The sequence below is a fragment of the Aulonocara sp. 'chitande type north' Nkhata Bay genome, linkage group LG7 (genome assembly GCF_057382095.1).
Source record: "Aulonocara sp. 'chitande type north' Nkhata Bay isolate Kocher_YH1m ecotype deep benthic linkage group LG7, A_spYH_male_GT1.1, whole genome shotgun sequence".
In the NCBI taxonomy this organism is placed as follows: Eukaryota; Metazoa; Chordata; class Actinopteri; order Cichliformes; family Cichlidae; genus Aulonocara; species Aulonocara sp. 'chitande type north' Nkhata Bay.
Genome location: NC_141350.1, coordinates 33520125 through 33537585, shown reverse-complemented (window position 1 = coordinate 33537585; position 17461 = coordinate 33520125). Strand labels below are relative to the sequence as shown.

At 40.4% G+C, this 17461-nt stretch overlaps 1 protein-coding gene across 2 annotated transcripts in view; it reads left to right on the top strand.

Moving 5' to 3' along the window:
- Nucleotides 1-1376: 1376 nt before the first annotated feature.
- Nucleotides 1377-17461, top strand: part of vldlr (very low density lipoprotein receptor) — a 65755-nt gene continuing 49670 nt past the window's right edge. Inside the window, exons 1-2 of one of the 2 annotated variants that reach the window (XM_086300114.1) lie at nucleotides 1377-1830; nucleotides 14478-14597. In XM_086300114.1, the coding sequence (XP_086156240.1) occupies nucleotides 1758-1830; nucleotides 14478-14597 (193 nt within the window). In that variant the 5' untranslated portion in view covers nucleotides 1377-1757. The remainder of the gene's footprint in view (nucleotides 1831-14477; nucleotides 14598-17461) is intronic. The other variant, XM_086300115.1, reaches the window with a different exon arrangement.

Genomic DNA, 17461 nt, shown 5'->3' with positions numbered 1-17461 from the left:
CAAATGCATTACTACATTAGCTACAACCACCTGATTTTAGTGGACTAATAAAGATGGTAGGGTTCAGCAGATCCTATAATGATGCTTCCCGAAAACTTCCTATGCATTTTGGCCTTGTCTGAGTGTTAGGTCTATCTAACACTCAGGAGATTATGTCTCTTGAGACATAAGAGATTATGTGATTTGTTGTAAACGCCTCAGGGTCCCACCAGAAGAGCTGGAGGTGGTGGCTGAGGAGAAGGAGGTCTGGGAATTTCTGCTTAGACTGCTGGCCATGTGACGTGGGAGAAGATGGACGGCTGGATAAAAAGAAAAAGAAAAAACAGATGCACTACTTGTGATCACCCATCCTCCAAATTAGCAAGGCGTGGTGTGGAATTAGCAATATCTTGCTCACAGAATTCAGCTGGCGCATGAACATTAACTTGTTGATTTAGAGTCTGTGCAACATATTGGAGCCAGTAATCTGGACCAGGAGTGTCAAACATAAGGCACAAGGGAAGGAATTGTCTCAACAAAGACAGTAATCTGGCTCCCCTGGATGGCTTTGGAAAACGAGACCTAAATTTTTTAATAGATTTTCTTAATGATGAAGTGGAGCTCCATTGTTGTAGTCCATTAAAGATAAAAGTATGTGCCCTACAGTTTGACATCCCTGATCTAGAGAATACAGAACATAAACATAACATATTCTATTCTAGTACAAGACCATTTAACACATGCCCAATCTTCTAAAATCAATGTAAATGAGAACTAGATTCATAAACAGACACATCATAACCTCACATTAATTTTATTTATTTATTTATTTTTACTGCTTTTCTTGCAGGAGTAGATCAAACTCGTGTTTCCATAAGTTATTTGCCCTTTATCTTTGATACAGCCACATGACAGACACTACTCAGGCTGATGACATCTCAGCCTATAGTTTCTTCATGTTTGATGCTAGCCCCACCCACCTATGCCATGTCACACCAATGAGGATGTGCAATTTTGATTATGCTGTTTCACAGATTTCACTTACCATTAATAATAAGAACAATAATAATTTTACCTCTTTAGGTTTGAAAACAAAGCTTATATACAGCACGTTTGCTGTATATAAGTATCGCAGTCATAGTTACTGCCCTTATGTTTGAAGTATATGCAAAAATATATTCATAATGGATATTGAAGAAGCCAACTGTGTCTTAATTTATCTTTGATTTAAGATAGAACTGCTGTGTTATGATACACAGTTACCAGTTTCTTTGAAGTGTTTCCTGCCATATAAAATGTGCTTTATTGTTTTATTACTTCATGCGGATAGCGAAGGGTTAACGTGTGCCGAAGACGTATTGAAGGAGGAAAAAAAAATCCTCCTCAGCTGTGGCACCAATACCTAACGACCTGACCGGTCTCCGCTCGTTACCGTCAATTTGGGGAAATGGATTTAGCCTTGATAGGACAAGACGGGAGCCGTGCGGGCTCGTGGTTGTAGAAGGAGATCAGAAGACGCGTGGTGTGCGCGGCGAACCCCTCCGTGTCTTATTCTCAGCGCTCCTCTCCCCTCGGCCGGACTCAGGTCTGTGTGGCGTCGGCAGGCAAAAGCGGCCCTTCTGCTCTACTCATTCTTTGTGTGCGCATGTGTGGCTTGCGTGTGAACCGGCAAAATCAGAGAGCAAAGCAGGCCAGCGCGCGACAGGGAAGACGGGCAGTGTTGAGGTAGCCCAGCTAGCAGCCGCACGGTTTTTTTTTTTTTTTTCGCACTGCCAGAGATGGTCACGTCCACACAGGGGATCCTTCTGCTGCCGATGCTAATATGTCTCCAACGCTTCGTTAACGTTCACGGTAAGTCCCGAGCCACCATTTCTTTTGTGTGTGTGTGTGCATTTGGAGTCACCGTACCGGCGAAACGCGCACCCTGTGCGGTGAGTTTAGCTAACCTTAAACGGAGCTGCACACCTGTCTTGGCTGCTCCTTGAAGAAAAGCCCGTGCTTGGCTGCACCTTGGGGCCACTCAACCCCTGCCGCTTCTAATCGAGGAAAGCTCTCAAACTGCGTCTTTCTTAAGGGGACAAAATGAGAAATACGTGCTTTAAATGAATCTGAGTCTGCATTATTTTAGCTCTATTAATTATTGGAAACTACAGGGAGGGGGGTGGCCCCGTTGGGTTCAACGCTGCTCGTTGATACCCAATTAGCCCCACGGTCATTTAATTTAGCCCTGAAGACCCGCAGCCATTCAAATTGTAAACCCTTGTCGTCCTGATTTCTCCTTAGACTGTTGGGATTTTCTCCTGTCATCTCCACCCCCATCGAGCTTCGTAATTTATTTATTTATTCATAAAGTGGAAGCGGACTGGGGAAAGGGGGTGGGTAGGCTGAAAAGCGTGGACACAGTGCGTTAACACGGAGAGAAAAAGCCACAAATAAGGGCAGCAAGCAGCCCCGCAGTTTCGGGAAAGGAGTATCAGCAGTTGACGGATTTTTTTTTTTTTTTTTTTTTTTTTTTTTTTTTTTTTTTTGGGGGGGGGCGCAAATTACGTACTGCAGGGGATCCCAGTGAAGGCCCAATTAAGAGCAAAGTGGCCAAGCTCGAGCCGTTAGCAGCTGGTGGTACTTGTAGAGCTGTGCGCACTGGGGTTGCAGCTGTTGGTGATTTTCATGATTGGTTGTGGAATGGAGAAAGCGCTCTGGTCTGCAGAGTAACAGAAAATGTCACGGAGTGTCTGTTACAAGTTCAGAGCATAGCAACAATCAAAAGTTAAAAAGTTGCAGGGCTTTTGTTTGTTTCGGGTTCAGAAATGGGCATGTGGAGGTGGACTAAGCACAACTGGGCTGCATACACTCAAATATATGAGCAACTTTTTTTGGGAGAAATATTTGTATGTCACACAAACCCCTCACTTAAATTCTGTGATGCACCTGCTAAGTTATATATTTTTTAAACATTGTATCATATGGATACTTTTACATATGTGGATACAGACAAGGGGCTAATTAGAATGAGCTTTTAACTGCATTTAATTACTTCAGAACCATAGTCATACATCGATCCCCTCTAATCTAAACTCTGTATCAATGTAAAGATTGATGCGTAGATGTAGAGGGACCTCTAGAATTTATATATGGCTTTCCATAAATGGTAAACGCATCCATTTTTTGGCAACATCTGTGACTGAGAATATGAAGTGCTAAAACGTTGAGGAATTAAGCATATTGATTTTGGTCTCTATTGTTGGATTTCCCCCCTTTAATAACTGCTAGAGAAGGTGATTTATTTATTTTTCATTATATTTTTAATAACTCATCTATCAGGTGTCCCAACACAGGCTTTTGTAACAGATTGTCTGTTACAGGGCCTCACTTCATCTAATTAGAGCCACTGAACTTCATGCTGCTTGGAGCATTTTTAATGGAATTGGCTGCCAAATAACATGGCTTGTGTGATTTTTTTTTTTTTTTTTTTTTTTTTTTTTTTTTTTTTTTTTTGGAGGTTTGTTAATGTTTAAGTAATATTCTAGTGTCATCAGTGTAGCATGGCAGCAGCTGTGATGAAGCCTCAAAATCCAGAACATAGCTTGTCTTTTTTCCCTTGATTAGGATGACTTCATAGTCTAATGGTTATCACATTTGCCTAACAAAATGGTAAATGGCCTGTATTTGTATAGCGCTTTACTTAGTCCCTAAGGACCCCAAAGCGCTTTACACTACATTCATTCGCCCCAGGGCACACACTGGTGCCCTGGGGCGCACTGACAGAGGCGAGGCTGCCGGACACTGGTGCCACCAGGCCCTCTGACCACCACCAGTAGGCAACAGGTGAAGTGTCTTGCCCAAGGACACGACTGACTGTCCGAGCCGGGGCTCAAACCGGCAACCTTCCGATTACAAGACAAATGGCCAACTCTTGAGCCACGAACAAAAGAAAGATTACCAACTTGATCTTGAGAGAAGACTGAAATCCTTTGGGATTGTTTTGGGAATAACGGAGCAGCTGAAAGTAGGTTATTATAAAAGTGCTTCAGTATTGCTAGAGTTTGTTTCATGCATCCATCTATATTGGTCTAAACTGAGGTGCATACATGACTCTGGACCTGGTCCAAATGTCGGTATATGAGAGTACTGTCAGTGATTAGTTTCTTTTCTGATAATTGTGCACTGTGGATAGCTTAGTTTTAGCACAATGTTGCAGCCAATACTGGAGATTTTCCTAAGCCTTGTCAACACATACTATCTGGTTACAAGTTTCTGGATGCTTTCAAAGTTTTCAGCAACTATGGCATTACTAGAAAAATGCTAAGTTTAGTCATTTACAAGCAAAGTTTAGGAATCTGGGCAGAACCCCTAAATGATTCATTTCCAAAGGCCTGAAACTTGTCTGAAACCTGCCCGAACCCCAAACTTTGTCCTAGTAATGTGGTAAGCTAATCAGAAGCACACACACAAGCTATTAACAGCTAATAAGAACATGACATAGTCAATCTCGCAATTAACATTTAAACATGTGGGGGATGTGAATATTGATGCTTTCATTGGCTTTTGAACTTGCCCCCCGCCCCCAACTTTTAACAGGTCTTTATGGCATCACATCATGTTCTTAAGCTATTTAAAGTGCTTTTATTTAAGGCTGTAAAGTCTCAAGTCCAGGAAAACAAGATGTTTGTCCTATATTTTTGCCTTCATGCCACTTGCTCAAAGATGGCATCTCTTTGTCCTCATGCAACTTGCATTAAGCTTCATCACTGTTGGATGACATCAGTTGTTTCCTAACCTCAAGGTCAGGTGTTGAACAATACCCGTTACCTTTACAGAATTGAGCAGCTGCAGTATCACATGTGCAGTTTTTTTTTAACATTGTACTATAACTTGTGTCTATAGACATGTCTTACAAATTGAAAAATCTGTTAGTCCCTTAGGCCTGGCAGTATGCAGCACACTGGTAGAAACTCTGAACATGAAGTGAAATGCACGGATCAGTTACATCTTGTGTTTGCTCAACAGACCCAGATTCACCATTATGTATAATAAAAAGCATTAAATGCTGTGCTGTAGGGGTTATTGCACAGTTGAATCGATCAAACTAGTAATTTTGTGTGAAAATGGCTACATTGTAGTAAGAATTCAGTAATTTATAAATGTATCAGTCCCTTTAAGAAGCCTAAAAAACCCCATGTGTATCTTTTGATCAGTTTTATCCACTTATCTGAAGTAATGTTGTGGGAACATCAGGGTTTTCCAGACTTTCCTCCTGGAGATCCCTAAGGAGTTCCCAGGCCAATCGAGAGAGAGAGAGAATCCTTTCAGCAAGCTCTTTGAAATCGTGGATGCAGCACAATCACTGGTTAACCATTTGAGTGACAAGTAGTTAGGCAGTGGACTTACCCTCATAATTCTCCTTATTGGCTCTAATATTGACCAGAATTTAGAAAATAAACTTTGCTTTACTCTAAGACTGTGACTGGTGCTGGAGCTCATGACCTCAATGTCAGAGGTCAGAGTAAGGTGAGGGCTTCCCCCCCCATAGTCTTGTTTTTGTTGCTTTTAATTTTTATTTTTTGCAGTAAGAGCAGTTGTCCCCTGCTGACCATTAGTAGTGCAGCTTTTAGACACTACTTGGTTGGTTTATATTTTCTTTGGTTGGTGCTTGTTGAAGAAATTTTAGCATTTCCTTTTTGGCCCCAATTACTTATATTTTTTTTTAATCTATTGTTTTTTTTTTTTTTTTTTTTTAAATGTGTGTTTAACATTAAAAGGAAAAAAATGGCAATATTTTCTGTGCTTCACACCCTCCACTGGTGACGGCCCCTCCCTGAGCCTGGTTCTGCTGGTGCTCTACCTGTTAAAGGGAGCTTCTCCTTCCATCAGTAGTTTGATGGTTGGGGTTATCTCTCTATTGTAGAGATTTATAATAAGAAGGCTCCATAAAACAGTGGTTGTGAGCTGGCGATATGTAAATAAAATTAACCTGTGCACGAAATATTAAATTTAATCATGAAACAAGTTATTGAAAGAGATGCATTCCCTGAATTCCAGCCTGCTGTGGAAAAATGGCCTTTGGTGGGAAACTGGTGAATCAGAAGTGCTTATAATGCGCACACACTCCACACACAATACACCCACCAGCAGCACCACCACCACTGTCTCATTCTCAGCTTCTCACCAGGCCTGAACGAACACACACACACAGACCGTGTGAGCCTATTTGAACAAGATGCCACGCAAATTAGGCAACAGCGAGATCAGCAGCGGCAACCCTGGCCTGATTAAAATGGATGTATTTTTTTTTTTTTTTCCCTCCATGGTTACTGTGATACCATGCTAGACCCAGATCCTCGGCTATAGGGGGGGGGCGGCTATGTGGGGGTGCGCTTGATTCTTGAAGTGGGCGGGGAGGTGGACAGGAGGAGGAGAGCACTGCAAACGTTTCTGTTACTGGGGAAAACTGCATCACCATGACCTCAACTGTGAAAGCAGTTCTATAGCACACAATGAGCTGCTATTTTGGGCAGGAGATGGTTCATTACAGCTCCATGCCTGTTGAATCTGTGGTTTAAATTAGGAGAGTACTACTAGCTGACACAGTTGGGTTGTATTTCTCACAGTAGTAATAGAGAATATTCTGTAAATTAGTCTTAAAGTAGTGTAGTTTTGACAGTTTACTGAGACATTAAACAGTTCGTGCTCTGTGCCCAGTAATGCAGAACAGTGCTGGTTCACAATGCTTTCCACCTCGCAGTGATGGAGAGGGAGAAGTGCTCTAATTTCTCCAGGAATGCCGACTTGGATGGTGGCAGATGGCATCGCTACATTTCAGTTAACTGGTGTACACGATATTAAAAATCTAAATTGCTTAAGCATCTTTTACTGTGGGTGCCAATGAGAAAGGTGGCAACCAATATCTGTATTGCACAAAACATGAAACGATGTCAGTGCGACAGGTTAGAAAATCAAAATTATTTAAAAAATGTATTGTTTTTTGGCTTTTTTAAGTTTTTGTTTTTATATATTTGAGGAGAGAGTGGCTGCGCCACAGAAAATTAGTGCAGTAGAGTTTGTGGCAGTGTGGCCGTGCACATCAGTCCTTTTCTTCAATTAAGAATACCACGACTGTTTTGTGACAATGAATAACAGAACACAGTAACCAGCAGCCTTTAAGTGCTGATTCAACAGGGTTCAGTTGTGCTGGACAGCAGCTGGTGAGCGTAGTCTTCCTTTTGCAGAGCAAAACCTTTTCAATTTGGCTCAAATTGTTTTATGCTGCAGTCTCTGAGCTCAGTGTCGTGTCACAGGAGCCATTTGGAGTTATGGATGGGCAACTATGTAGAAATCACACTTGTATTCCAGGTATCATCATCTGTTACTACACCAAAGTTTTGCTCGTGCTGCTTGTTCTGAAAAGTTGAACATTTTCAATCATGGTTGTTCAAATACTCCAGTGCTGCTACTAACCAAATATCCTGTGAATATTGTGGGAGTGAGGTGGATGCACACACTTAAAAGAGCATGCATCAACTGGAACTTAAAAAAGGCTATAAATCGATTTGGTGGAAAACTGCAGTCGGTGCGCTCGAGCCAGAATTCTGGAAAATGACAGACCAATCTGAACCTGCTTCTGTGCTGCTCAAACAAAAGTAAACAGCAAATCAGAAATCGAGTTTTTATATACCAGATGGTTGAAAGTGAGACTAGCTGGACAGCAGCAATATTTAAATAATGACTACAATCAAAGAGGCCAGGTTTTTGTTCTATTTCTTGGACGTGTTGGGCTTCAAAAAAAAGCTGTATGCAGAGTCTGTAAAACATGGCCAAGTAATGTGATCTTTAGTCATGTTAAAATATTTAATGTAAAGGTGCAAACAAAGAATGACATTAAAGCAGAGCGACATTTCTCATGTCATTGTAAGCAGTAGTCCTCACTCTGTACAGTCTGGAGGGTTCAGGCTTCAACTCTCAGCTCAAAATTGAATCTGACACTGCAGGGAGAAGGAGCTCGTACAGGTTTGTATACTCGAGCTTACTACTGAGGTGTGTTGTTGCGATGTGTGGATCAAAGTGCAGTTTTCCAGACAGCAAGCCGATGGTTTTCTGTGTAGATATTGGAATAGTAACCCAGGAGGATACGCTCTTAAAGAAGCCAAAAACAGGAATATATTTACCATTCCCTGCAGCTTGGCTTTATGGTTACTTGTATGCGCCGCTGCACCCCATTTACTACACCTCATGTTTACACTAGCAAATGCTGCATATTTTTATATTTCTACTGTGCTTTGGGCTTCTGTTTTCTTTTTGGATTCACTTTAGAGTCCCACAGAAATTGGAGGTGTATCAGTGTTGCTGCTGGACCTTCTATGATTTCTCTGGTTTACATGGTGGCGCTTTGTTTTGGAGTTAACAGCTACTGTGTGCCAGAGGCTCTTTATGTGATCTCACTCTTTACCTCAGTCGGCATTAAATGTACATCAGCAGTGTGATGAGTCAGGACTTTTGTTCCTGTAACATGCAGATATGCAGTTATTTGTCCAAACCCCCCCTTCCCCTTGAAATGAAACATGAACAACTGGGCTGAGTAGTATGAAGGTGAACACTGTAAAAGGATGGACACTTCAGGGGACATAAACGGTGCGTGTTCAGTGTTAGAAACTTGGAGGCCAAGGGGACTAGTAGGCTTATTCTAAAGTCACTCACCATGTAAGGGTTGTGTTGAGGAGTGAGGGTCATTCTCAGGGTTATTAACTTAACTGGTTGAAGGACTGCAGAACTGTCATTTCATAATTCACAAATTGTTGCTGCTTGGGTCAGATTTTAGTGAAACTTGTGCACAATTTGGGTGAAAACCAATAGGGTGATCATTGTGCACAAGGTCAAGGCTACATTTGAATTGTGAATGAGCCTTATGGGTGACTAATATCAATGTTGTGGTTTTTATCTTGTTTCCTCATTCCTCCCCTCACCCCAACTAGTCACCCCCCTCCCTGTGCCTGGTTGTGCTTGAGGTTTCTTCCTGTTAAAGGCTTTTTCCCTTCCCAATGTTGCCAAAGCGGTTGCTTAAAGTATGTCATATTGTTGGGGGGTGGCATGGGAGATCAGTAACTTGCAAGTTGCTGGTTCGCGTTTCAGATACAAATACTGCTGTAATCATTGCCCTGAGAGTAGTTGCAGTTGCACAGAATTGATTAAACTGTGCCGAATATGTGTAATCACTCGCTGAAAATCAAGTCTTGTATGCAGCACAGTATCCTGACATTTTTTTTCTTCTGAGAAAGTTGGAAGTTTGGCGAAATCATGAATAACTTTCTGCTTGTGTATTTTTATTTGCGTAGATGTGAATATGTTCAGAAGATGGGTCAGGAGTTGTTGAACCCAGTTAATGGATTCTGTTGCTCATTGAGCTGATGGCCAATGTCTCTGGCTTCATAACAGTTTAATTTATTAATTTTCTTCATAAAATATAAGGTCTTCCCAGAAACACTGCAGTGCTGAGGGATTAAGGAAAACACTAGGTGCTGGATAAGCCCCCCCCTTTTTTTTTTAATTTTTTTTTTTCTTTCATTGACACCTCAACACTTTTGCTTGGCAGTGCCTATTGAAGACTTCAGTGAATTCCCAGATCCAATGTGAATGTTAGTGAGGCTCTCGGAGTGCTTTATTTATTCAGCTTTGTCTGCTTGTTTTGGTCATCTTACAAATGGGAAGTCTTTATGTAATTGCTTGACTCATTTAGCAGTTTCTCCTTTTTCAAGGAAATGTATTTGTCATGGTCGGACTTTATTTTCTCAAGTCATCAGAAAATAAAACATTCTGACAGGAGTCATGTTTTTGGATGGATCTTCTTGTAGTAACTTTTTTAATACTAAGTCTAATCTTAGTCTCCTATCATTTCTAATCATCTTGCCCGTTATCAAGTCCATATGTCACTGTCAAGTCGAATGAAACTTGGGACAAATGTGGCCATGAGGATATATAAGGGAAGGTTCTAAAGAAGTTGTGCAAAGTCACAATAACATGTGGAGTCATTTAATCATTCCTTTTAAAAATAGCATTATTTTAATTATAAATTTCCTTCCGCTCTTACAGACATAAAATCTATTGCCTTTTTTTTTTTCAATTAGTTTAAAGGCATCAACCTGACTGATTTCCTTCAATTGGGCTCTTTTCATTGTCACTTTTGAGAAAGATACTTAATTCCCAGTCTTCTGCAGCAATAAAGCTTATAAAGGGCTGTTAATAAAATCGAAGCCTGCAATGGTAACAAGAGCCGTACTATATCAATGAGTGAAGTTATGGTGTAGCCTGTCAAGTTCAGTGGAAACATTTAAAATTTCAAAAATTGGAACAATGGCCTGTATAAATGTGGCTGCAGTCATAATTGACTCCTCTCAGTAATATGAAGTTTAGAGCTGTTGGATCTTATCCACTTCATTGTCGGTTTCCCACAGTGCCCTCCACCATTAACAGTTGCTATGAATAGTTTTGCATTAGATAAATATACTGTGTTTTTTTTTTTTTTTTTAATAAATGTTTGCAGTTTAAAATAATTTGCCTTTACCACTGACCTTTTCTCTAAACATTTCCTCCTTTCTATGATTTCTGTCTTGGTTAATGATTTTTTTGGTCTCTTTAGATTGATTTATATTTTTAATATGGTGAAATTACTTGCCGTTTTCCTGATGTAATGGAAAATGAATGAAATGAACTCTTTAAGTACAGGTGGTGTAGTCTTGGATGAATGGATGTCTGCAGGCGTGTATTTGCGTCCTGTGCGGTGAAGCTGCTGGACTCTGATCAACAGCATGCTCTGATGAAGCGTTCAAGTCTTTGCTTTGTTAGTGCAGCGCTGTGCTTGTGTTTAGCATCTCTGTAGATGGTTTGACAGGAGTAAATTTGACTTCGGGATAGAAAGCCTGTAGTCACACCCTTAATCTACAAGGCTGTGTTTGTAAAAATATGTGAAAAGGAGAGCTTTGATGATTAACTTGACCCTGTTGACTCATTAAGAATGTCCTTCCCAAGTGTTTTGTTTCTTACTTGGGTGTATTATTGATTTGGTTGGTGGTGTTTTTTTTATTTATTTTTTTTAAGTAAGCTTAAATGTTTTTATCCCTGAAATAATCCTGCCACCTCCTGTGCTTTAGAATTTGTCAAAGCTCTGTAACTTCCAATATTTTCCCTGTAAAATCTTACATGGATACTTTAGCTGATGTATTAAGCTCTGAAAATGTTAGATTAAAAAAAACAAACAAAAAACAATAATGCTATAATACATTCAACAAATGTACCAACTATAAGTGGGAAATGTCAGAAGTCAAATGCAGTCTTGCCAGGGTGTAAAGCTGGCTTGCGTCATGAGCCCCCTCCCCTGATGCCAGCAGTGACATATTAAAGTTGACAGATTTGCATTTTTTTAAAGTGTCTGGCCTCTTACAAAACATTTGAATATTAGTCGTTGGTGTTGGCAGCATGTCTTGAAACTGTGGCATGGTTTCATTGATGTAGATCTTGAATAAAGTGTTGCAGCTTCAGCTAAAGGCCCGAAGCTGTTCAGGTTCAAATCAGTGTGGGGTGTTTTTCTCTCTGGAGGAGCTGCTGACCCACTTAAGTATCCTTCAGATGGCGTTTCAGTGTCTGAATGCAGTTTTTAGAGGCTCTTTCTGGCCTGACAGGGCTATAATTCTGGTGTGCATTCCTGCAGAGCTTTTGATGTTTTATACACATCTCAAGTTTTAACGGGGAGGAAACTTTTTTTCATACATCTTTAAATTCATTGACCTCAGTGGCATACAGATTCAGTTGGAACCGTGACTTCCTCTGGGCTGCTTTTAATCATTATGTGCTCCAGTTATCCACCTGGTCAGGCAGACAGTCGACACTAAAGCAAGGTCAGACTGTGGTATTTTAAGACCTGGAGTAGCGCCTCCAGTACTCTGGTAATAGACTGCACTGCACAGTACTGTCTACAAATCGGTGCTTTGCTTATGTCTGTTTTACTTGTAAAGTGTCAAAATGAGCTTAAGGTTTTCATTTTAATGTCTCTATTTAAGAGGCTTTGATATCTCATTGCAGGCTGTGGGTAGGTGCATTACAGTGTATTGAAAGTGGGATTGTGTTGTCATTTAGGACACAAGCAGACTTTTAAAACTCATAATTGGAATCTGGTTTTTATGGAGAAGCCTAAGAATCATTCTTCTGGTTAAGCCATCATTTTATTTTTTCCCACCCCACTTATTTATTCCACCTTACTAAATTATAGTGATGTGGTAAACATGGTAATCTTGGCTGTTTAGGCTCCACTGAATGATCCTCATACTGTCATACACCAGAAAACTGCAATATTAGCTGCTTCTCAGAGTGCCACTGGGGATGGCAGCTGTCAGCTTCAGAGTCTGGTTAGGACAGTCCTCTGGGAGCGTAGAACTAGTCACCAGCTGTAGTCAAACATGGGGATGAAATGTTCTAAGGGGAAGCATCTGAATGACGTAAAGAACCGAACACAATAGCTACTTGGCTATAGGGCTAGATAAGAATGTCTTGGGGCTGGTTTGCAGCCATTATACTTTCAAGATAAGAGTGGGGGAACTGGTGGGTTTTGGAGCAGTCCAAGCACGTAAGAGCTTCCTATAGTTAAGGCACTGTGGGGAAATCCATGTTTTAACAAAATTTAACCCTACTTAAAAAAAAAAAAAAAAAAAAAAAAAAAAAGTTTCAAATTTTTCATATTCTTGTGATTTTTTTTTTTTTTCTTTTTATATATATTCCTCTTTTCACTAGCAAAGAGAACCTGTTTGTATAGTATTAAATCAGTTCTGCACGGCAGCATTATTTCAGATTTTTAAAGTTACTCGCTGCATATTTCTGGGTGATGGTTTGACCTTGAGACGATAGTTTGCACTGTTGCCTCACAGCAAGAACTTCCTGAGTTCAGGCTGGGGTCTTTCTGTGTGAAGTGTGCATGTTCTCCCAGTGTTCACGTGGGTTCTCTCTGGGTACTCCAGCTTCCTCCCACAGTCCAAAGACATGCAGTTAATGGAGATTAGAGCAGGGCCAAAAATGTTTATCGCAATATGAATTTGCGATAACGATATAACTGATGATATAATTGACACTAGACAAGATACTTTACAACTCCACAATTTTATTAGATTAACAACCAAAACGTATTTTCACTTAAACAAGCAGCTGGTTTTTTTTTTGTACATTAAAGTTATATAAAAATGTAACAGTACAAATTCCTTGCTAACAGTTTAACCAAAATGCATTTCCAGTGGAAATTGGCCAACATCCTCACCATAACCATGTTTAACATCCACAAAACTTAGAGGTTACACACACACACAATACGGTAATATTATGTTGACGCACAGTTCGCATCACTCCGCGAGGCTCCTGCCTAATATAGCCGTAATGCTCCGACAATCCATCAAGCGGTGCGGCTTCGTAGCTTAGCAAAGTCGTACTGAAACATTTGACAGATTTTCGAGCGCCGTGTACGACATAAAATTGTTTCGAGGTCAGTAAACAAAACCAGAATCCATAAGGGGACCTGTCGATTTTCAGAAAAATCAAAGGATTGTTTTAAGTGTGCCGTATTTTCCAAACAACACGGTAATAACGACGGCCCGCTAGCATGCTCTACCAAAAATAGTGCTTTGTTGTGTATCTGACGGACGAAAGCTAAACCAGCTCCACACCACTGAAGTTGCAGCTTTTTTTTTTTTTTTTTTTTTTAAATTAACAAACAAATTCTGGTTCATCCGTTCCATTCAACGATCTGCTTTCACTCTTATTCTGCACCGTGCCTTTTCTGCCATGTATGTATGAAAACAGACACTGCGCATGCACATTTTATCCATATTCTATCGCAATATTTCATTTTCCTATCGTTGCCCAACATTATACCGGTATTACCGTTTACGGTATGATATGGCCCAGCCCTAATGGTGATAGGTTAATTGGTAACTCTAAATTGCCTGCAGTAGTGAATGAGTGCGATTGGTTGTCTGTGCCCTGCGACAGATTGGCGACCTGTCCAGGGTGTGCCCTGCCTCTCACCCTAAGACGGCTAGGATAGACTCCACTGTACTTAAAGGCAAAATAGGAGCGTATTGGTGAAGTTAAAACAAGCACAATTTGTTATCTTAAGCGGTGAGTCAAAGTTGTTGCTGTAATTAAAGTGATAGTTGCAAAGCCCAACAACTACTCAGTTTACTGTTGCACATGTTTTTCAGTTGACATGAAATTGTCATTTCTTTGTGAAATACTAGTGTTACATTTTAGTTGTTGAAGTTTGAATTGTGAAACAAGTTACTGTGGATTTCCAAAATATGTGCCAACTAATGTTCTTTAAAAGGAGATTTAAGCACTGGAGCGAACCTTGATAGAACTAAAACAAAATGGAAATGACATCCCAGACTCCAAATTATATGTGGAAACATTTGGGACTATAATAAGTTTTTTGTTTTTCTTCTCTCTCTCAAACTGTCTGTTGTCCTCTGTAGGTACGAAGACAGAATGTGAAGCCAATCAATTTCAGTGTGGAAACGGTCGCTGCATCCCGTCCGTGTGGCAGTGTGACGGAGATGAGGACTGCAGCGACGGCAGCGACGAGAACTCATGTGGTGAGGAAAAACACTCAGCTGTCACACAGCAATGCCAACAACTTGAAGTGTGAAAGACTAAGACTAATGCACGTGGCCAGATTTGTTCCATTATGAATCACTGAAGTAAATGGTTTCCAAATGTCCCAGACTATAATAGATTATTATAGTCTGAATTTAAACATTCAGGTCATCAGCCCTTTGCATATGTCAGGAAATGTAATTTACCTTTGCCACACACAAATTCTCATCTGTGTTCTTTGGATGAAGATCTTTTGAATATAGCTAATGCCAGATTCTGAAAACTGGCTAAAGTGTATTTAAGAAAATTCAAGTCTTACCTCTGTACACCACCACAGTGGAAATGATCGAGATAGAGTTGAAGTGCACACTCTAAACTTTAATTCAAGTAGTTGAAGAAATGTATTCCACTTAAGCTGCTATATGTCTTTGGGTGGTTATCGGCTGGTACTGAGAGGCACTGTCCAAACTACTTTACTGCATTTGGCTGAATCTGAGCTAAATGTTCTGATGCACATCAGAATTCATCCAGCTTCTCTGTACGATGCTGCACATGCCCATGCATCTCATAGACAGGCCTCGACTGTCTTTCTAATGAGGCTGTATGGTTCATATCATGCCCATTCAAAGCCTCCGCAGTGCTTACTAGTTCCAGTTATCCTTATGCTGACTGATCTTCTATTATCTCTAAAATCAATGCCATTTTGGAGCGAATCCTGCATTATCTTTTTTAGATATGCATTTTGACAAATTCTGGAAATGGCCTTATTTTGAAACTTACTGGTTTGTACCCTGTGGTGAACTGTGCTCTCGTAAGTTTTCTTTCTTTCTTTTTTCTCCTCCTTGACAGACTTGGATAATGATCTGCGTGCCTCCCAGAGAGGGTTCCTCTCTTGACTGCATGTTCTGAAGGAATTTTTATTGGGGCAAAAGGGATATTTTCAGAATGTACCAACTCTGTAGACTATAAAAGATGAATGTGGTTTTCTGGCTCTGAAAAGCCATTTGTTGTAGGACAGACTTTTTAGTTTTCTAATGACCAGCAAGCACTGGACATTTATAGAAATCTTTGAAACTGACCTCGGCTCCCTTGCTCTGACCTTGATGAATGCTTTGCTGTCCTGAGTCCTTATTTCCAAGTTTGATGAGATCATTTTGTAAATTAGTCCTTGGTGGACTCAAAGGTTTCAAACACAAAGATTGCAAATGTGCTCAACTTGAGATTTTACAGCACGACTGTGTGAACAAAAGGATCGGTGACGTCGAGTGGTTACATTCATCACATCACCCGCACTCTTTCGGAGACACTTTCTGAGAGTGCTGCAGCCTGTAGCTGGGTTGGTTCTGTGCTTAGATCGCATTAACACAGGTTACATTTATACCTGCACACTTGTCTGTATTCTTGTTGTTATGAGTGAAGCTGAGCTGCTAATGTTAGACTTGGAGCTCATTGATCTTTCACCGTTAACTTTACTAAGAACTTTTAACTGATTAAGTCAGAGCTGTGAAAATGAGATGTGTCGTAAACACTGAGAATCCTGGTTAATAGAGTAGTGAACAAGTGACTTCCTTCCAGTGATCAGTAATAGTTTACACTGGATATTGCTACCAAATAGACCCATCAGTAGTTGAGGTCTCAGTCTCTGGAATGTGTAACTACATTCCTGGGATGCTACCTGCCCAGTGTGGGGTATGTGTCCAAGAAGCTTCAGAGTCCATCATCAAATTGGCTCAAACTTTGACCATTAAAGAGTCAAAACAGGTTTTCTGCATCTTAAGTTTTAAATCTATTGTGCTGACATACAGAGCTTGGAATTGCAGCTGTCCAGATATTTCTGGAGTTAAATATATCAAATCTTTCAAATCACCAATGAAGTGATTGTGTTGGTAACACTTAGTCTGCCAGGCTCCAGTTATACAAGGGTCTTACTTTCTGCTGTAGAGCTATAGTTATTGAGAAATGTGTAAAAATATACTTGGTGACATGTTCCTTTATCACTGTGAACACGTGGGAGTTTATTTTGACCCACTCCCACATGCCATCCTGCTCATGGAAGGATGAATTGGTGGCCTAAATGTCACCACCTCAGTTCACTTCTGTGGCAACACAACAAAACTGATTCTGGATTTGGTTGGCGTACAGATTATGTCACAGTCCCATCAGAAATGTAAACATGTGAAGTTAACATAATCCATCAAATGCATTACATGGGTGAGGAGTGAAACTAATAAGCCAGAATAAATTTGTTGGTCCCACAGTCAGGTCAGCATTAGCGTGGAACCGGGGAAGGAAGTAAATGATTAGAATTGCTCTTTTTGTGCTCATTTCATTATTGACTCTTATTCATGAAAGTAGGACCAAACTTCAATTTTACTTAGTTTTGAGGTGTGAACATATGTGACTTTTTTTTTTTTTTTTAACTACTCCAAAGACGCTTGTCCTCAATACAGACCACAGACAGTGTAACAGTCAAAAATCAGATGGATTAACAAACTGATTTTTATTTGTGTCATCAGTTTAATGAGAATGTCTCTTCCTTACTTGCTCACCTCCTGAAAACCCTCAGCGTCAATGTTTGCCTGGAGCTTGTCTGCACTGCTCTGTGGATCAGTTGCCATTTATGTCTCTCTTGCTGTAACTGGGCTGGAAACTAATTATTTACACCGTTTGTGGCCTTTTGGAGTGTGGGCGACTGAACGACAGTCCCCCTTGCTTGCAATTAAACGACTTTTCCTGCCAATGTGAACAACATGTAAATTAAGCAGGAAATGGAGTCTGAGCTGTCTGTAAAGGTCAGCTCACAGGGTGCCAGATTTGAATTGATTTTGTATTTACAAAACCTGTTAGAACAGGTACTAAAATT